At 40.8% G+C, this 21594-nt stretch overlaps 1 protein-coding gene across 3 annotated transcripts in view; it reads left to right on the top strand.

The window, feature by feature from the left end:
• Window positions 1–505: 505 nt before the first annotated feature.
• The window catches only part of LOC141975958 (patatin-like phospholipase domain-containing protein 2), a 42017-nt gene continuing 20928 nt past the window's right edge, over window positions 506–21594 (top strand). For 2 of the 3 annotated variants that reach the window (XM_074936683.1, XM_074936698.1), the window contains exons 1-5: window positions 506–704; window positions 11147–11379; window positions 12429–12494; window positions 17319–17528; window positions 18752–18812. In XM_074936683.1, the coding sequence (XP_074792784.1) occupies window positions 518–704; window positions 11147–11379; window positions 12429–12494; window positions 17319–17528; window positions 18752–18812 (757 nt within the window). In that variant the 5' untranslated portion in view covers window positions 506–517. The remainder of the gene's footprint in view (window positions 705–11146; window positions 11380–12428; window positions 12495–17318; window positions 17529–18751; window positions 18813–21594) is intronic. The other variant, XM_074936690.1, reaches the window with a different exon arrangement.

Here is a 21594-nt window from a genome sequence, read left to right as displayed (position 1 = left end):
GCACGGGCTGGCGGCCGCGGCGAGGGGGGGCAGGGTGGAAAGAGGGAGGAGCCCGTGCACCGGGGGGCAGAAGGCTGCGGGGGAGGGGGGAGCTGGGGTGAAAGGGAAGGCCAGGCGCCCGCACGAGGCCGACAGCTGACGGGACGCTGGGGAGCCAGCGGACCGCGCACAGGGTCACGGCGCCGCCGTCCCCTCGCCCCGCCCCGCCCCAGAGCCCAGCGGGGGCAGCGCAGGACAGTGAGCGCCTGTGCTCCGGCCCTTGCTGTTACCGCCGAAGGATTGCGGGGGCGTTCGGGTATTTGCATATCCCCGCTGATTGGCTGGGGCTCCTGGTGCCATCCCGGCCGCTCCCCGCGGCTGTCGCCAGGGCCCTTTAAGTAACCGGCCGGCTTCAGCGTTTCTGTCGCGTCATCCGCCGCGCTGCGGCCACGGAAGCGGCCCCTCATTGTGACCCGGGAGGCTGGGTCGCCCCCTTCCTCCCTCTCTTCCCCCCCCCCCCGTTTCCTCGCGCGCCGGGATGTTTGACCGCGAGCGCGGCTGGAGCGTCTCCTTCGCCGGCTGCGGCTTCCTGGGCGTCTACCACATCGGGGCGGCCACCTGCCTGCAGGAGCGCGCCCCGCACCTCGTCCGCGACGCCCGCAAGATCTTCGGCGCCTCTGCCGGGGCCCTCGCCGGCGCCGTACTGGTCGGAGGCGGCTCTCTGGGTGCGTCCCCGCGCCCCTCACCCTCCCCGGGACGGCGGCCCCGGGATGTGGGGGGGAGGGGATGGAGGTCGGGGGCGGCGGGCGCGGGGTCTGAGGACGGAGGCGGTGCTCTACATCCGGGACTCGGCGGGGGGGGGACCGTGAGGGGAGCGGGGTCCGTGTGTGGAGGGACCGGGGTAGGGTGGGGAGGGGGGTCTGTATCCCGGGGTGGGGTGGGGTGGGGGGGTCCCAGGTGTTTCGGGGCAGGCGGGAAGGTCTGAGCTGAGTCTGTTTGTGTCACTGACAGAACCACCATATCGGGTCCAAAGGCGAGGGGGGGACGGGACGGGGGAAACTCTGGTGCCACATTCTGCTGGTCAGCAAATTGTTTCAGCAGAAGTGGCCCATCTGGGGTAGATGATGTACGTGGGTAAGGCCCTGTCGGCGCAGGGACAACTCCCCGGCATCCTGCTCTGTGGCTCAAGCCTCCAGCGGCAGCAGGAGGGTTGCTCTGAAGTTGGGCTGTGGCATCAGTCGGAAGGGATGGAAAGAGCGACCCGCGCTGCCGCTGCTCTTGTTCTGAATGTCGCCTGGTTCAGCCATCGCTGGGGGTCCACGGCCTGGGGTCCACGGTCAGAAAGTCCTCCGCCCTTCTGTGGTTACGAATGACACCCCGGCAGCTTCGGCAAAGCTTATATCTGTGTTACGCTGGGAGTCCTAGACCAATCGGCCAATCACCACCTTTACTCCGCAGCACTTGCATCCAAAAATTTCACTGGTTGTAGGAGGGAGACTGCACAGATGATGATTACTGGATCCAACTGCCAGCGGTACAAATAAACACAAATCTCCCAGCAGAATGCTCCAGACACAAATCAAAGCACAGCCACCCATGCTATACAAGACACAATAACCACAAACACGTACACACCCTCACTGCAACACACATCCCTATTCAGTCTTCACAAATCTGCACAGATCTCCCAGTTTAATGCAACCCATGCACAATAACCCCAAATATCACTCTGAAGCTGATGTGTGTAGAGTCGGTATGAAGCGATGGAAACCGCTACAAGCATGGTTGAGAGTTTTTGTTTAGAATGACAGGTGTCAGAGTAATAGCCGTGTTAGTCTGTATTCGCAAAAAGAAAAGGAGTACTTGTGGCACCTTAGAGACTAACCAATTTATTTGAGCATGAGCTTTTGTGAGCTACAGCTCACTTCATCGGATGCAACAAAAAAAAAAAAGCTTATGCTCAAATAAATTGGTTAGTCTCTAAGGTGCCACAAGTACTCCTTTTCTTTTTGTTTAGAATATCACCATGTTTAATTGTTACTGGGGTTTGTGGTCTGTTACCATTCAGTTTTTAAGTTTTCAGCCATTTGTCCCTTTTTAATTTTTTTTTTTTTTAACTTACGACGTTATAAATTACACCCTTATGGGACAGTACTTGTTCTGGAGTAAGAGTGGCATTTTTACAGTTTGTCACTTTGGAAGCAGTGTAAGATACTCTTATTCCAGCATAAAAGCATCTGTATGTTGAGTCATACTAGTATAACTAGATGTGTGTGTGTGTATATATATATCAGTGCAATTATGCTGGTAAATTTTCCCGTGTAGTTATCTCCTAAGTGTGTGTGTGTGTGTGTGTGTGTGTATAATACACATGTATATCTCCAGTAGGAGAAACTTCTAAAAATGTGCTTTAAAATTAATCCTAAAGGAGAGGACTCTCCTTCTTGAATGAATGAGACCTGCAATGATTTTAAAGTCTTCTAATCCTTTTTTCTTCTTCTCTTTAGGGGTTAGAGGAATTTAAAAGGTTTGAGTCCATGTATGGTGCAGAGAGGAAAAAGTCAGCTGAAATCAGGGGCGGCGAGTTGTATGGCCCCGCAGTGCCTGTGCTCCAGCAATATTCAGAGCATGGGGGGCCAGGCTCCACAAATGTTCGGGGCCAGATCTCTCTCCCTGGCCCTGCCTGGTGCCCCCGCGCGCCTCCCCTGGAACATCTCCCAGCCCCGCCTGTCGCCCCTGGGCGATTTAAAAGGGCCCAGGGGCCCCCACCTCCACTACCTGCAGGGCTAAAGCAGCTTCTCTCCTGCCCTAGCTCCACGCGGCATGCCACTTTTGGAATCAGCCGGCGTGTCCCTGCGGCCCCTGGGGGGTGTGTGTCTCCATGCGCTGCCCCTACCCCAAGCACTGACTCTGCTATTGGAACTGCGGCCAATGGGAGCTGCGGGGGCGGTGCCTACGGGCAGCAGTGAACTGAGACCCTGTCCCCCCAGTCTAGGAGCCGCCGCAAGAGGAGTGTGCAGGTCGCTTTTGGGAGATGCCTGACATAAGCACCTCAACCCCTCCCGCACAGCTGCCCCAGCCCAGATCCTGCACCCAAACTCCCTCCAAGAACCCGACCCCCTCCCCTCCAGCACCCAAACTCCCTCACAGAGCCTGCAACCCCTCCTGCACCCCAGCGCCGAGACAGCACCCAAACTCCCTCCCAAAGCCTTAAGCAGGTGTGGGGGGTGGGCGGGACTTAGACCCATTCTGGGCTCCACCAAAAATTATACAAACCTGCTATCCCTCGCTGAAATAAGATACTTGTCAAAACCTCAGGGAATGTGCTCATCAGCTACTCTATATACACCATTCTGCAGTTGGGTATTTTCAATTGCTAAATATATTGTGACACAATGAGATGTGCTGTGAGTAGCACCTAAATACTGCAGTGGCTGGTACCAAAAAAAGAGAGGTTTTTTTGTGTGTATATGACTTTCATGCATGTCTCCTAAGAGTTACACCAGTGGTTCTCAAACTTTTGTACTGGTGACCCCTTCCACATAACAAGCTTCTGAGTGCGACCCCTTGCCCCGATATAAATTAAAAACACGTTTTTATATATTTAACACCATTATAAATGCTGGAGGAAAAGCTGGGTTTGGGGTGGAGGCTGACAGCTCGTGACCCCCCATGTAATAACCTTGTGATCCCCTCAGGGGTCCTGACCCCCAGTTTGAGAACCCCTGAGTTACACTCTTGTTCCTTCTTGTGGATTAATCTTATAGTTGTCATTGGCTTCAATGACAAGATAATCCTAGTGACTTCAGGGAGAATAGTATCTAGGCCAAAGGGTCTTATTCCTTAACCCCAAAATAATAATAAAAACATAGAAAAACTGAATACTGTAGGAAGAGAAGGAGGTAGCTGAAACTCTAGTTCTGTTCATTCCATCTTTCTCCCACCCACCCACCTATCTGTCAAACAAAGTAGGAATATTGAGAGTTTGAATAAATTCTCATCTGCTCCTTTTGTCTTAGGTAGAGGTGATTCTCTCTCTTCTCCCTTTAATTCTCTTTGACTGACTCTATGTAAAGGTTTCAGTTAGCTATAACGTGCTTTCTCTAAAGCTTCTCCATTCTTGGGGTAGGGTTTAGAGAGTTAAGATCAGAGCTTAGGCTAGTTTTAACATGCTTTTCTGCCTTAGTCAACTCACAGTGCTCAAATAGCATTAGGAGCATGAGATTAGAAATGTTTTGTTTTGTTTTTTGTTTTTTTAGTTTTTGTCCAGTTCTAGGTTGAACATACACTTAAAACCAGGGTGGATAACAATCAATAATTTTCTGGGGGAAAAAAAAATAAATGGATTTTTTTTAAAATTAAATACAGATTTGTTTTTAAGAACACACCTATTTAAAGTTAAATTTGAAATTACAGCCTATGTTAAGGCCTTAATAGAATCTATTAAATCATTTAAATAAAAATATTAAACAATACATGTTTGCTGAAATTTTTAAGCAAGTCAGGGCACTGAACTGATGGTGGAAGTCACAGTCTAAGTGCATGGAACCAGAGCTTGTTGAAGTGCTGTATCAGTTTTTGGAGATCAGTAGCCTGTTCTGCTGGTGCAGAGAGATTAGTTTCTTCATTTCAGTTTATTTAATGACTTCAGTTCAACGATTAGCTCATTCAAAGTTGAGAAACCAAATGGGAGTTGAAAAGCAGGAAAGCTTGTTTTCCTCTATGAATAAAATAAAAGCTAGGTCTGAATAAAAGCTAGGTCTGAGATGATGAGATTTGTTACTCCTAAAAATCTTGAAGGGAACTAGAAACAATCAATCCAATTAATAAGTGAATTAGTTTTATATTCAAAACATGCTTTGATAAGCTTTTTATACTGTTTATGTGTCCAGAGCATTTAAGATAGTTTTAACTAATTAAAAAAAAGGTAAATGCTGGTTTTGTTTATTTTTAATGGACTTCAAATTTCTATCCAAATATAGCTTCACACAAACCACAAGTTTAAAAAAAAAATCTAGTGAATACGAAAGGCATCAGTTGCCATTTTCCAACATAATAAAATATGTAAAAATTAAGAATTGAATAAATGTAAGGTAAGATATATAATTGTTTAAATAAATAATATATATTCTCTTGAATAGCAAAAAGAAGCACTAAATTTAGTGTAAAGGCTATATTTAGTTGCAAAGCAGCATTTTAATGGTTAGCAACCAATGAGAATCATCCTGTCTTTAGAACAATAACTAAAAGTACAAATGCAAAACAAGATTAAAATTGACTTGAATAATCAAGGTTTCCTGCTTGGTGATTTAAATTGTTTGATTTAAATCAATCCATCCTGCTTAAAGCAGTCTCGGAGAATGGGCTGACTTTAGGAAAGGCTGTTGGAGTAGTTTATATACAAATGAAACTTGTGCATTTTTTTTAACCCCCTGTCAAATTTCCGGCTTATCCTGTGAAATAGAGTGCCAGTTTCAGAATCCATTAGCTTTAACATGGTATATGCTATGATCATTTACTAAAATATAAGTTCTTGTATACAAATGCTTTTGATTATTCTGTTTGAAAAGTATGTTCTACATTTGACTAGAAATGTTAGTCATCATGAGTAGGTGACAGGTTTTTAGTCCCTTGTAGAACAATTAATAATTATTAGTCATTAAGTTGAGGCGACACTTCTCTTATAAGCACGTATATTCAGGTGTCTATTACTTTTTTGAAGCAGGAGGAAAATTATATTTCTGTGATTCTGCTTATTTTATTTTGCATTGTGTGTCCTTTTTCTTGTAAGAGAAATGGTGTAATAATGGGATATCATCAGAGATGATAATAGTCTTTAAAAATTGTACAGTTAATGGGCAATACTTGATTTCACACATTTACTACAGTGACGTGCTCCAGATAAGTCTTTCACAATTGTATATCAGTAGTACCACATAGATGCATTTCACTGAGGATTTACCTCATTAGTCCCTTTTATGCCCACCATTTCGGAACCTTCCTATCTAGTTTCTCCCTGAATGGCAAATGGCAAAATATTTATTTATAGATTTCCCAATGTTTACTACTTAATTATGTTTAAGTATTGTGTACTTTTCATATATGAGTTGAGTAAACTTTTATTGATTTAAATTTCTAGGTTAAATTGCATTCTGTTGGGTAGTTTAACTTCCTTTATGGAAGTTAAGCCAGGGAGAAGGGAAAATGTCTATCTGATATTGATGAATAGCAGCCCTAGTAAACTGTTGGTTTTCAGCCCTGTGATTGGACAAGAAGGGTGAGTTGAGCCTCAGGTGACTTGTGGTATGACTGATTACTTGACACTAGAGACAGGGTTACTGCAGATCATTGACCTGCTCAAATTTCTGCTCTACAGGGGCAAGGTGGGAGAGGAAACCCAGACCAAAGATGTTAGCAAATAATTTCAGAAGTGTGAGGATTTAAACAAAAAATTGAATGATGCTTTGAATTTAGAATACTCCAGTAAGAGCAGAAATCCAAGTTTATATGTCTGTTTAGAAACTTTTAGTTTGCAAAGAAGTATTTGATTTTCAGACATTGTTTCTCTCACTGAAAGTGGAACCTTTTTTGACAGCTATTTGTTTTTTTGTGTTGTGGGTTGTTTGTTTTTTGTACAACAGCATACAATGTTTAGTTAATACTAAGAATAATATTACTGTCAAACTGGTAATTAATTTGAGTCTCTACACTTAGGGCAATATTTCCAAAAGTGAGTAATGATTTTGGATCCCAGATTGATATCTTAAATGGGCCAGATTTTCAAAGAGGGCAAAAGACTCAACCTCAGTAAATCGGACTTCAGGAAAACTAAGATATCTAATATTGAGTACACACAAATTGAGTTGCTTAAAATCACTAATTGCTTCTGATCATCGTGGACATAGTGTGAATCTTATAGCTTGTCACTTTAAACAATTATGTTAAGTACCACTTTACTTAATACTCAACATAAGTGTTTGTGTGGGGTAATGTACATCTGCCCTTGAGTACAAGGCTGAAAAGTCTGGAGATTTGTGTTCCCTGCCATTTCTGTTGTGGGCTAGGTCACTTAGGACCTCATTTTCAGTGGTACTGGACACCACAAACTTCACAATGAAGGTTTGAATGCTCAAGACCTCTTAAAAAAAAAAAATCAGACCTTAGCCTTATTCTGTCTGCTGCCACACTTGCAAAACATCCGATGAAGTGAGCTGTAGCTCATGAAAGTTTATGCTCAGATAAATTGGTTAGTCTCTAAGGTGCCAAAAGTATTCCTTTTCTTTTTGCAAAATAGTGTTTGCTTAGGTTGGATCCCTGTGCACATAGGAAGCCCTGTTAACTGCAGCACTTCCGAACACATGCAATAAGATGTGTGCCCACCTATTCAAGATGAGTAGCATGCCATTAATGTGCTTTAAATTGACTGTGGTTTTATTGTCTTTGTGATATGAAACTTCAGTCAAATATTTCATTACATTATAGTGTGAAATCCTGATGTCTTTAATGGATGAAACTGAGAATTATTTTATTTGCCGGGTTGTGAAATTTGTTCAATACATTAGAAAATTTCTTGGCTGCTTATTTGTTTAGAAGCCTGGAGTCTACAATTCTGAAATAGCACACCATTTGACACATAATATACTTTCCACACTGGATAGAATAATTGTTTGGGCACACTTGTATGCATGTAGTATTTGAAAACTAAGCCACTGAGCTATGTAGATGCAACAAAAAATAGCATATCCTTCCTTAAAGCATGAAAAAGCATTTGATTTTTCCTCTTGCGTAGACAACTTCATAATTTTTACCTTTTTAAGAATAAATACATAAAGATGGAAGCTCTAACTTCTGAAAAAGTGTTTTAAAATGAGTGTCTCTGAACCGTAGACTGCTACTGTCGTGTAGCTGACATGCTGTAGTGATCAAAATTGAATAATCTCTATTTTAGAATTTTTTTGTTAGTTTGTACCTGAAAGAGTATTTACCTCTATAAGCAGTTCCTGGAAACAAATATAGAAGCAAGTGCAGTTGTGCTAAAAATCTTGAGTTTAAAAGACCACTGAACCGTGTAGTTCTAAGCATATCCAAGATTTATGTCTAGAGAGAAGAATAAATTAACTGATGAGTAGAAATTGGATTAATCAAGAACACTTAATCTGTAGGAGTGAGTGTTTCCAAAATAACTTGTTAGTATCAGGGTTGGCTTCATTGAGCCAGGAGTAAGTAAATTTCAAACTGCTGCACATTAGGTCCAAGAAGTGTAGCAAAAAGTGGCTACTTTCATAAATCAGCTGAGTCATCTAGGTAAAAGAGTAAATCTTGTTGGGAATTGAGGGTGATCTGCACACACTTATTTCAGCAGGTCAATCCTTATATACTTTTGTTCCATAACTCACTTCTAAATAGATAAGTTCTGAAAAACATTTTCAGATAACCTTGCAGCATGTCAATTTAGGGATAATAACCTGTTATTTGTGAACTTGTCATTTTTTTTTTTTTTTTTTTGTTAAGACAAGCAAATCTGCCTGATAAGCACTGGGAAGCTCCTTAAACTAATTGTAAAGTACAGACAGAAGACTCAGTATAAGAATTTAAATAAATATTTACCAAAATAAGAGAACAGTGTATCTGAATGGGCTGCTATTCTGAGTAACTTCTGACCAGTTTTGAAACTGTTGGGATGGTTTAAGTGTTTGTGAATATAGTTTTCCCTGCCATGGTTTGATCTTCGTGGTGCAGCTAAATGTATTCTTATTTAGCTGTGGTATAAATGATTGGGTGCACTGGCTGAAACTTCTGTGGAGGTGAAATTTATCAGTTGGGGAGATAAACAAAAGCAAAAATTCAGGGAGTGGAAGTAACTGAATCTTTCTGTAAAACGTTTGTCAAGCAGATCTACATTGGCATGAAGCTTCTGGAGAGAGGTAGTTCCCAAACTGGTCTGTATACTGGCTTTTCTCTTATATAGATGCTGAACAAAACTGGTGGGAATTTCCCTTAAAATTCCCTAAATATAGACAAGTCCTTAGTTTATGCATCTCTGAATGGTTCTAAGATGGTGTAAGAACAAGTTCAGGTACCAGTCTCTTGGATATGTCATAAGATGAGTACTGCTGCTTTGTGCTCTGATTGTGTATGGAAACAACACCATTGTCAGCAGGTTGTCTTTTGCTGGAGATGGGTTAAAACTAAGGCTCTGACTTAATCGTGGGTATTTTTAGTAAAAGTCATGGACAGGTCACGAGAAAAAATAAAAAATCACGGCCCGTGACCTGTCCATGACTTATACCATAAATACCCTTGATTGAATCTTGTACTGGTGGGAGTACTGTAAGGGGGGGGCTCTGTGGGGGGGAGCCCCACAGTCCTGCTGCCATTCCAGGTGCGGCTGGGGAGGGCAGGGGAAGCCCTGGGTGGCCAGCGGTAGCTCTGGCCGCTGCCGGCAGGGGCACCAGGGGGCCAGCCACTTCTCTGGCCACCCTAGGATCGCTGCCAGGAGCCGTTGAGCTGTGGCTGCTCCCGCTGCCCCGGGACTGCTGCTCGGGCAGTCCCCGTGGCCAGCCCCATCGGCTGCTGCCCCGTGGCCGCCAGAGCAGCCGCTGGTGCAGCTGGCTGCAGGGTCATCCAAGCAGCTGGCTGCAGAGCTGCTCCATCAGCAGCCTGTGTGGCTGTCCCCAAAGCCGCCCAAGCAGCTGTCCCCAACTGAGGTTGCAGGAAGTCACTGCATCCGTGACTTTCATGCGACCTCTGTGACAAACACGGAGCCTTGGTTATAAGTAAGGCTACGATTATGTCCCGGAAGTCACAGATTCCGTAACCTCCATGACATTTTCTGCCCCGGGGCTGGAGGTCTCAGGTGTCCGTTCTCCCCTGCCCCCCGCCGCTACCCAGCCATGGCGGGGGTTGGGGGGACCCCTGCAGCTGCCCAGGTGGGGTAGGGGGAGACTCGCCTCCCCATTTTGTCAGGGATATTTTTAGTGAAAGTCAGAGACAGGTCATGGGCTTCGTGAATTTTTGTTTATTGCTCGTGACCTGTCCGTGACTTCTACTAAAAAAATTCATGACAAAATCTTAGCCTTAGTTGTAAGCAATAAAAACGTAAGATTGTAGAGCAGACAATTTCAAATTACATTCAGAAGTTCATAGTATGATATGCAATATCAGTGTCCAAGTTCTTCTACAAGATGACGTGTTTGTGGTTTTTGAAGTGTAATTTCTGCATAAATCTAAGGAGGTTATCTTGAATCACAGATGTTAACATAGCCCTCTACTCACTAAATGTGATATTCCAGAACTGGTGTGTGATGCAGCTTTGTGGTGGTAATTGCAGGGAGCATGTTGCACTTGTGTTTTGACTTAGTTAATTGTTTCTGGGTATTGTTCAAGATACTGACTTACTTATAAAACCATATGTGATTTAGGGCTTTGCAAGTTGCTACAAAAGGACCTCCCATCCCATGTGCTCTAGTTACAGTTGGGATCTTGGGAGCCTGAGCTAATAAACTTTTGGTGGCAGGAATTCCTTCAGTGGTGGAGTCCAGACTCTGGAATTAGTTTCCGTCACTGAGGATATGTTGAGTAAAATAAATGTCTGCTAACACCGTAAAACCATAGTGTTAGACAAGGCAAGATGTATTTCAACAAGTATAGCTGGTTGAGGTGATCCCTAGGTTTTCTGGTATCTTAATTTATGTTGTTGAATAATCACTTTAAAATGTGTGTGCCATGTACATTATAAGCTTTCATTGTCTTTTCCATAGTAGTGTATTTATGGAAAACTCTATTGTTTTCCTAGTTGCTACGTAAAAGGACAGGCTTCTGGAGCCTAAACTCTACAATAGACTTCATAATGAAGCATGTATGCTCTTGATATAAATCACATTTTAAAAAGAATTTTCATCTTGTATTACAATAAACAACATACTTAAGTAATCTAGTGGCAGTGTTCAAAATTACAAGTTTAGCAACTTGAAAGTTTAGACTTAAACTAGATGAGTCATAAATAGTAATATCACTGTACCTTATACAGAGTTTTTGTTTTAGTGATCTGAACAAGCATGAGAAAATCTAGAAGCTTGAGACCGTGTCACTGTGGAAATATTCTTAATACTTTTATCCACTGTAGAAATTGCCTCCAGTCTCAAAGGAAACATATTCTGTTTTTCAGCTGAAGCTTGTGCAGATGTTCTGGGGTTAGCCAAAGAAGCCAGAAAGCGAAGTCTTGGTCCACTTCATCCTTCTTTTAATGTGATTAAGATAATAAGAGATGGACTATTCAAAAACCTTCCAGAAAATACTCACCAGTTGTCAGCAGGCAAGCTGTGTATTTCACTGACCAGAGTGTCAGATGGCAAAAATGTGTTGGTATCCAATTTTAACTCTAAAGAAGAAATTGTTCAGGTATGTGTTCCTGATCACCATTATGACAACTTTAAAAGTTGCCACAATTTAGCTTTCTAAGTTTTAAGTCCAAGTGTAGATTGATCCTTGGAATTTCTTTTTGCTTAATCCTTGAATTATCATGGAATAACCCCCTCAATGATGGAATGGTCACCTCAGGTTTGTCATGATGTGTGTTCTTGAGGCTATGTTTATTGGGGAAACTAAACGTCAAAAATGATGCCATATATGTTCTATTATGAAAGATTAATATTGTAGAATGAACATTTGCTTGAAAACTGCATATCCAATTAAGGTGCAAACTGTTTTATTTATAAAAGCTGAAAGGCAATTATGTCATGATCAAAAATGACTGAGAACTAACTAAGAATACTGCTGCTGACTATTTTGAGCTCTTTATCTCATCCATAATGAAAGAGCAAGCATGCAGTGGTTGTATCTAATACTATACCTATTATACTCAGAGTATCTCTGTGGAGATGGAGTGGTTAATTTTTTTGGCTTCTGGTTTGTAAAGACACCTTTTAATAAATACTGGGGTACAAGGGTTTTATCTAGACCTATTTAGAGGGACACTTTAAAAAAAACAAAACACTTCTGTCTGGAAATTTTTCACCTCCTATTGTTAAAATAATACTTTTCTCCCTCTAATTTCAGTTGTTGTTTTTTTTTTTTTTTTTTTAGTTTACTTTATACATTTGACAGCACTTCCTCTATGTAATCAGTCATTTCCTCTGGTGTTGTGGAATTTTCACAGAACAATAGGAGAGAAACCTTTTTTTTTTTAAAAAAAAAAAGGAAAGTGATTGCAAAACTACAAATTGGCATAGGTACTCTGGAGAGTGGGGAGGGGCAGCTGTATATATTTAAACTAATTCAAAATGTGAGTTTGTCAACTTTATTTATTTCAAATAGATTTCGATGTCCCTTTAATATTATCATAAACTTTAACATTAAACCGAGACACATGTGTATCGTCATTATACAATAGTCTTCAATACTAGAGAAATTGCTGTTTAATTTACCTATATAATCTCATTTCTCCATAGGCTTTAATTTGTAGCTCGTTTGTTCCTATTTATTGTGGCCTAATTCCACCATCATTCAGAGGTGTGGTAAGTCTGCATTGTTTCCTCCTAAGTGCTAAATTTTAGTTTGATAACCATGTAGGAAATTTTGAAAGATAATATATGAACATATTTTTGGTTACTTTACTAAAAATGAGTACTTTACTCAGGTTCATGGTACTGAAGCTATATCTGGCTTTAACTTTTGCATATAGTAAAGTAACATTACATATGTAAGAAGATACGAAAGGGAAGATAATGGCCTAGTTTACAGCAGTTTTTTCCCCTTAAATTTCCATCTAAGCAGAGTTAGGTGACACACTTACTAAAAGGCTGGTTTATTTAAATGAGCACTTAGCAATTGTAGGAAAGCTTAAGAAAAATGTTTAGTGTAGACACAGCCAGTGAGACCATCCATGTGAGTAAGGGTGCAGGGCTGGTCTCTTAAACACTTGTCAGGAAATAAGTATCCTAGTAACAGACCATATTGCACTTCTATATGTTTCACAACAGAGCCACTTAATACACAGTAACATGAATGCAAATAAGCTATTTAATGCACATTTAAAGTTGCATTTTTAAACAGGATATAACTTAAATTGAAAACTCAAACTAACTTCAGTATGGGGAGATTGTTTTAAAGGTGAAGTATTAATTGTTCTCTTCTTTCAGCACATCCCAAGGAGTAATGGTTAAAAGGCCTCTTTCTTAAAGCAACATATTTCAAAGCCATCCTTAGAATTTTGAAATCTCCCATTAACGACTGTCTACACCAGGGGTCAGCAACCTATGGCATGCGTGCCAAAGGCAGCACGTGAGATGATTTTGAGTGGCCCTCACACTGCCCGGGTCCCAGCCACCGGTCCTGGCAGCTCTGCTGCCAGTCTAGGGTCCTACCGCCGGCCCCCTGCCACCCGGGGTCCCGTCCGCTGGCCCCGCTCAGCCTGCTGCTAGCCCCGGGTCCCAGCCACCGGTCCCGGGCACTCTGATGCCATCCTGGGGTCCCGGCCACCGGCCCGGGGCTCTGAAGCTGCCCTCAGCTGTGGCCCATTGGCCCCAGCCTGGGGCAGTGAGGGGTGCAGACAGGGGCAAAAGAGGGCGCAGCTCAGCACCCCCACCTTAAAAATTGTTCCAGCGCCACTGTACTGGAATATTTTTAAGTCTTGATTTGCTGCTTACATCACTATCATGTCACGTGGAACAGCACATTGCGTTTGACGTTGTGCATGCCATCTGTCATGATTTTTTTCCCCCACTGTAAGTTGTAGGATACATTTGACAAAATGTCAGCTCCTAAGAAAGCAAAGTTAGATGTCCGTTCATTTCACTTCACAGTAACATTTGGTGGCTAAGTTGTGGCAAGGTTTTGGTGCGCTTCGTAAACTCTTTTGATGGAATCAAGGCCTTTTTGTCAGAAAAAGGACAAAACTACCCCAAACTGGACGATGACAAATGGCTGTGTAAGCTCATGTTTCTAACTGACATCACTGCTCACGTAGATGAACTCAACCTCTGTCTCCAGGGTGCAGGGCAAATGGTTCTGGATCTTTATGAAACCTGGAAGTCATTTGTTGTAAAACTAGCTGTTTTTTCTCGGGATATTCGAACTTCGGCTTTCTGCTACTTCCAACACATAAAAGAGCCATCGACACATTGCACTGTCAGTGTCGATGAGATTGGAATGTAGGTGCAAGAACTGGAATCAGAATTTTGTGACAGATTTCAAGATTTCCAGCGATTTGGCCCAATGCTTTCTTTTCTAATTCAACTTGAAAAGTTCAACAAAAGCGACTTGGATTTGTCTGTATTTCAGTGGATGTGTGTTGAAGATTTCGAAATGCAGCTCATTCAGTTAAAAAGCTCAGAATTAGCTTTAAGTGCACTCTACGGATCTCCAAACTTTGATCAAAGTTTGATCAAGTTTGGAGATCCGTAGAGTGCACTTAAAGCTACCGAGAGAGATCATGGGGCCTCTGTTCTGACCTGCTGGATGTCCCTGCCAGTGAAATTTAACTGTTCGAAGAAAATTGTGTTTGCAATGCTTTCAGCATTTGGATTCACATACCTGTGTGAGCAGGTATTTTCACACATGAAATCTGTCCTCTGTCCCTCTTGGAGCCAGTTAACAGTTGATCACTCAGAAGCCTCTGTGCAGCTTAAACTATCCAAATTATGTGCCAGACATTGGAAAACTTAGCAAGGAAAAGCAAGGGCAAGGATCACACGAAACTGATAAGATCTGCATTTTAATTTAATTTTAAATGAAGCTTCTTAAACATTTAAAAAACCTTATTTACTTTACATACAACAATAGTTTAGTTATATATTATAGAGAGACCTTCTAAAAACGTTAAAATGTATTACTGGCACCGAAACATTAAATTAGAGTGAATAAATGAAGACTTGGCACACCATTTCTGAAAGGTTGCCAACCCCTGGTCTACATCAAATCATTGCAAGGAGCCATCGCTTGGAATGGCTCAAGTTTTCTTGCACACACATGCCACACTTATTCTCTGCTGCCCCTCCACTCCCCTCTTTTTTACTAAAAAAGAGGGAAGTTAAAAGCCAAACAAGTTATTGCAACATTATAATTTAACACAAACAAGTCAGACATGCATGTGCATTGTGGGGAAAAAGTTAATCTTACTACCTTAATCTTTTTTGTGGTAAACCATAATGTTGCATCAGCTTAGTTGTTTTGCTTTCATCAGCCTTTTTTTAGTAAAAACGGGGAAGAAGGAAGAGGGTGAAGTGTTTGAAGGAAAAATGAAGGCATTTCAAATAATGGTTCATTGCAGCATTTTGTTCAGATAGCCTTTATTGGGATATCTCTCACTTTTAAGAATGGCCTTGAAATATGTTGCCTTACAAACACTGTTCCTTGGGACTTGCTGAAAGATAACAACCATTAAAACATAGTCTCCCCTTCGTATTTAAGTAACATCAAAGAGCAGCAGTGTTCAAGTTGACTCAAAAGATGCCTTATGCATGTTTCTAAATCTTTTCTATATCCTTACCTCTTTAAGCTGGAGCAGAGTGTTATGAAATAGGACGTTGGACTGGAGCCAAGGTTTAGGTGGATCCAGGCTAATCTGGCTATTCAGTTCTCGTTGGTTGGACAATAATGTTATCTAAAAGGGCTTAGCTCAAACTACAAAAACATACAAGTGTTGATTCTCTGAATATCCTCCCTGTATAAGAAGGTGACTGCCGCCTCTTGACCTATTCTGCCCAATAAAGATTCTATAACAGGCTCTTGCATTCTTGTTTGCAGGGAGATGGAAGTGAAAAATTAAATGTGTCTGTGTCAAGGTGGAAACTTTCTTGAGGACTCCAAATGTTTTGCTTGGGCAGTTGTGCTCTCAGAGCTTGGGGCGGCAAATTTTTGCTTGGGGCGGCAAAAATCCTAGAGCCAGCCCTGGTCAGGAAGAGGAGATTTAGCTTGCTAATTTGTGGAGTCAGAGATTTTATAATTAAGGCCCCAATTCTGCAAACACGTATGCACATCCCCAAGTGTTTCCCAGTGAGGGGCTTGAGGCTGAAAGACTGTTGCTATTATAAGCCTCATTTAACACACAACCACCATACGGAAATTCCTCTCTGCTTGAAACTTTATGAATGTGCTCTCTTGTGGGACAGTGATTGGTAATCAAGCAAGACCTCTTTCGGATATGAGAATTCTGGATAGAAGTGTAGAGACTTTTCACATCTTGAAAAGCTGGATTTTTCTGGTAACATCTTATCAAATATGGGATATTGTAGAAATTCCAAAACGATTTATTTTAAGAGTTCGTGCATAGGAGTCTTTTGAGAAGGCTTGTTGGTGAAATTTGTAGCCATTTGCCTTGAATAGTTTAACCTTGGAGCTGGGTGGTCTTTGTAGTCTGGCTCAGAAGAATTTAGCAGCATCACGTACACCTGACATTCCAAACCAATAAACAGTATCTCTTAAACAAAAATTCTGAGAACATTTTTTAATATTGCAGAACTATTCTACAACATTAGTTATGTTTTCTAAAATTGTACCTGAAGAAATATGAAGTTTAAGGTTTTTACAGCAATGTTAGCTTGAATATGTTTCATCCTTTGTCAGTAATATTAAGCTCTAAGATTAGAAAACATTACATATGTGGAACATGGCTAAGTTAGAGGTGCAAGACAAAATACCAAAATATTTGTCAAAATACCAAAATTGGCAGTTGGACTTGGTGGGATCAGGTGTAGAACCTGAAACCACTTCTTAAACTCACATTTTTAAAATGACTAGCTCTTAAGATAGTATCATTTTTTAAAGGTTTCTAGAGTGTTAAGGTTTACTTGCAATTTTTTCCTTTCTAGTTGTTTGTGGAGCTTTTTTATAATAATAGCCTGAAATAGTTTTTTCTGAAAGTCTAACATCTTTTATAGTTAGGAAATCGGTTACTTTATTGCCAAGGAACTCAACTTTAGCTTCCAATACTTAGAATTTCATTTAAAGAGTTGATTTCATCTTGTGTTTTTCTTTTGTGGGAGAGCGCTGTGGGTGATTCTGGGATTGTGTCCCATTCTGGTGAAGCGGAGGAAGCTCCAACCTTGCCTGCTCTGTGCATGAAGCAATTTCTTCTCTATTACTATACTTCAAGCATATTTATTAACAGTATTCTAGTTTGTCAGAGAATTAGGAAGTATGTTGGCTTTAAAACTGCAATAAGGAAACACATTTTTATAGAAAATCAAAAAAATTAGCCTCTGTGCATATGCAGAGACAAACTACTGATTTTAAGTTCTATTTTAAAATCTTAGATGCTATTTAACTAATACAGGGAGTTTGGTTTTGTAGAAATAGTTTGTCTGGCATTAAAAGCTCCCTTTTTTTATTATTCCTTTCAGCGTTATGTTGATGGTGGAATCAGTGACAACTTACCTCAGTATGAATCTAAGAATACCATCACGATTTCTCCTTTCTCTGGGGAGTGCGATATCTGCCCAAAGGGGAACTCTGCAAACTTCCATGAAATGAATGTTACTAATACCAGCATTCAGTTCAGCTTAGGGAACTTTTACCGTCTAACACAAGCACTCTTTCCACCAGAACCCAAGGTAATACATATCCTCTTACATGGTTCATAATAGAATGTTTTGCAATTAAAGGCCAAAATTGTTGAGGAAGCAGTTAGTGGTAAGGATCTTAGTTTTAACATCTAGCCAAATAAGCTTTTCTGATGGCTTCTGGTGTTGCTTCTTTTCTTTCTTCACTTCCATGAATACTTAATTTTTTTATATTAGTTTTGCTTTTCAAGATGAAAATAAAATATTTTGCTCTTGGGTTCCTGTGTTTACATTTCTAGCACTGCAAGTTACTCTGTATAAGCATTAGTGTACAAATCTAACGTAGAGTGTGCAAGGTTATAGCCTGTTCATACCCAGCCACCAACCAGCACAGGCTTTGAAACTGGTACTATTAAAGCTAAAGATCTTCAAAAATCTGCATGCATGATGCAGCCAGAACAGCTCAAAAGTGGTTATTGACCACCACAGAACTTGTCCTCTTTCTGAATGGGGACTGCTGAAGGTGTCTGGGGATGGGAGGTACTAGAGAAAAAAAGATGGTGTTTTAATAATCGAATACCTGATAACTTGGGATGCTTTAAAATCAATTTTTTTCTTGCTAGTTGCGAACAAACACTCTTGTAGGTGATGAGTTTATCTATATTTTGTTCTTAAACTTTTCTGCTTACATAGGCTTTAAACATTCTGTTTCTTTTTTTGTTTGTTTGTCTAGGACTTCGAAAATGTGCAATACTAGGTGGCCTGGTGGTTCAGCTGGTAACACCGGTTATCTGGGAGACCCAAGTTTGGGATTAATCATGAAATTCAGCCTCCCTGGGAGAATTGCAGAGTTGGCTCTCTTTTTAGTTTTCAGAAGTGGCAAGGGGAGGGAGTTGAGAGGGGTGATCTGTGTGTCTGATCAAAAAAGCTACTTAGGGAGACAGTAAGGAAAGAAGTTTTTTTACAAGCTTAATATGTTTGTTTGATGCTCTGGTACAAGTGGAAAAGCACTGTTATAAGTTTAGCAATATCTTGATCAATGGCATATGTTTGCAAGTTGAAAGATGTCTTCATCTAGGTATCGTCACAGGAGATTTGAATTCATCACTTCAAAACTTTTATTATTGTTTGACAATCTTAAGGTCATGGGAATTGTCTTCCTCATTTGACTAGTTTTAAGTGAATACAGCAGCCATTCGCTCTGTAAACTGGTGGTTTTCACTTTGAATCTTTCTTCTGATGGCTGACTGACTTGCTGTACCCTGTGTTTGCAGGTACTAGGAGAAATCTGTGAACAAGGATATTCAGATGCACTTAGATTTTTGAAAGAAAATGGTATGTTAAATTTGTTTGTCATTATCAATACTTAATGTGACTCTCTACTTATTTATTATTTTTTTTGGCAGGTTAAAACAAAGCTCCTTTGAGACAAAGTGAAGGTCATCATGAAAAGTTAACAAGAAGTTTAGTTCAGCCATTCAGTAGGCAATAATCTTTTAATAGTAATTTACTTGAGCAATTTTATTAAGTTAGTGAAATTGCTGTCCTCATGCTGTTGTGTGAGGTCCTACCTTAAGTCTGATTTCCTACAGTCTGATTCTCTACTGTCTTTCATTCCTGTGCAAAGGGGAGTGGGGTATAAAATGACACCAGTTAAGAGTGATAGACTGTTATACCCACTTTGCACAGATGTAAATGACTGTTCAAAGACACAAATATTGTAGAAGTGGAGTAAAGGAATGGGTGTACTTTTGAGGAATATGAGAACATGAAATTGGGAGGCTTTCATAATCAAGAGCCTGATTGTCTTGTAACTTCCCACTGAACTTCAGATCTGTCTGCAAAGTCAGAGAAATAGAGCCTCTAGTCCTGTTCATGGAATAAGAAAGCTTATTGACTGTAGCATTCTTAAATCTATTTGTTGGGACTTAAATATTTGTCTGTATCTTAGAAATGTAACCTGGAAAAGTTTTTTTGGGTGCTAGATAAAATATTGGGGGTTATGGTTGAACAGAAATAAGATACTTGAAAATGAGATTAGAAAATTTAAGATTTTCAGTGGCACTGGTATCCTAACATAGTCAAGAAGCCTCTGAAGTTGTATAATTAATGTATTTCTAAATGTAGAGGTTGAGTGTTAAGATATGTTGATACAAGCAACATGTTCAAAATATGACATTTTGTGTTCATAAAAAAGATGGAAAATCTCTAGATTCTGGTAGGAGAGTTCCAAGATAAGTGGTGAATGAATTGCTTCTGGTCTGTGATGCGTTTTGACAGCATCACTTCTGTACTATGTCTGATATTTTAAATTGACATTGTTGCTCTTACAACTGTCATCTGTAGTGGCAAGTGATTGTCCCCTTCCTTATGTAAGGCCTTCTCTGCACTAGAAAAACAGATGTGCCAACCACTGTTTGGACACTGTTGCTTCCCTGTAACATACCATGCATCCACAAACGCAGTAGGTTCCAACAGTGCATAGTCAGTCATGCTAGCACTTGGCGTACGCTTGCTCTGAGCAGTTGCAAATCACCACCACATCATCTACCGGCTTGTCAGTCTCTGTTGGTGCACTGTTGACATATATATCAAGTGCTAGTACAGCAACTGTATTTGTGCAGTTGGCCCTCCCAGTGTATTCCCAGAATGCTTCCGCACACATGCAAAAATAGAAAAAATGTGAAATAGGATGCCTTGTATGGATGCATTGCACTATGGCAATTGGCATCAATATAGCTGTGTAGTATAGGCTTAGCCAAATACATTCATTCCCTTACTGTAACTGCTTTGCTGTATGTAACAGTTCAAATTCCATGAAGAATTTTCTGCCTGTGAACTTGTGTTGAAGTTAATTAGATCTTTAAGAAACAAACAAACAAACAAGGTTGGTTAACAATGTCTGATACCATTAACAATTGATCAAAATAACAGTAAGTATATATGGAAACCAGAAGCCTTCCCGTGAATTATTACAGTAACAAAATCCCCCATACCCTCCAAAAAAATCATTCCTCAATCATAATCTTCCTCCTGAAAATCTGCCTATAGTTGAAATTACCGAATGTTATCAAAATTGGATACCTTTTAATAAACACTTCTCTATATTTTTAGTTTCACTTCAGCCGAGAATTTTCACATATCTACATTATATACTGTTGCTTTTGGTTTTCCAGCAGTACCTGTAAGTGCAATATGCATTATATTGTCACCTAATTAAGTTTTGCAGCTCTTGTATGCAAATAGAAATACTGCGTAAACAGTGGCTTACTTTTGCTGCTCTTTTAGAAATTGAGAACTCAAAGAACATTTTTGGATACTTAATTTTGCACTCAATAGCTAGCACTATTTTCAGAAAGAACTTTGCTAGACGTTTTGGCAGTAAGATATGGAAAATATGCATCTGTACCACCTTATGTTGGGCACAGTTTCTCAGGATAAACAGTTGGGCTCAGTCAATACTTGGGATACACCTTGAAAGTGTTGTAGATACAATAAGTAGCACTAGGTCCTTTGGGAGCTTGTGTCCCAAAGTGGCACTGGGTCCTTTGGGAGCTCATGTCCCACAATAGAGTACAGTGGCATTGACTCTCAGATGAGATGTAAAATCAAAGTGCTGAGTCATTTAAAAAACTTATGGCACATTTTGCGAGCGTAGACGGAAACAGGTGTGCAGCAGTCACCACTGATTTGGTTGACTTAATATACCCCCCTCTACACACATGCACATCATTTGAAAGCTTATTATGTCTCCCTTAAAATGAGGTATGATGTGGACCTGACTTATACTGTGATTTCTTTTTTGCATGCTCTTAACTGATGGATTCTTTCAGCTTGAGCTTCAAGCTGATGCCCTAGTTCAGCTTCGTCTGTCTTTCTCATTGTTCCATCAGCATGGGAGAGGGACAGAGGCACAGGTCCTATTGGGTGACCTAACCTTTGTCATTGAAATATCATCTCTGCATCTTGCTAAAGAGAGGGCTCTGTAGAAAACAGTTTCTGTATTGATAGCTGCTGTGATTGTTCCTACCTTGCCAGACTTAAATTTGGTCTTCTTGGCCATGTCAACAAATGGTTTGATGCCAGATTTCTTGACTGGACTGAGGAAGCTACGTGT

This window comes from Natator depressus, chromosome 1, assembly GCF_965152275.1.
Source record: "Natator depressus isolate rNatDep1 chromosome 1, rNatDep2.hap1, whole genome shotgun sequence".
Taxonomy (NCBI): domain Eukaryota; kingdom Metazoa; phylum Chordata; order Testudines; family Cheloniidae; genus Natator; species Natator depressus.
This window is presented reverse-complemented; position numbering and strand designations above follow the sequence as displayed.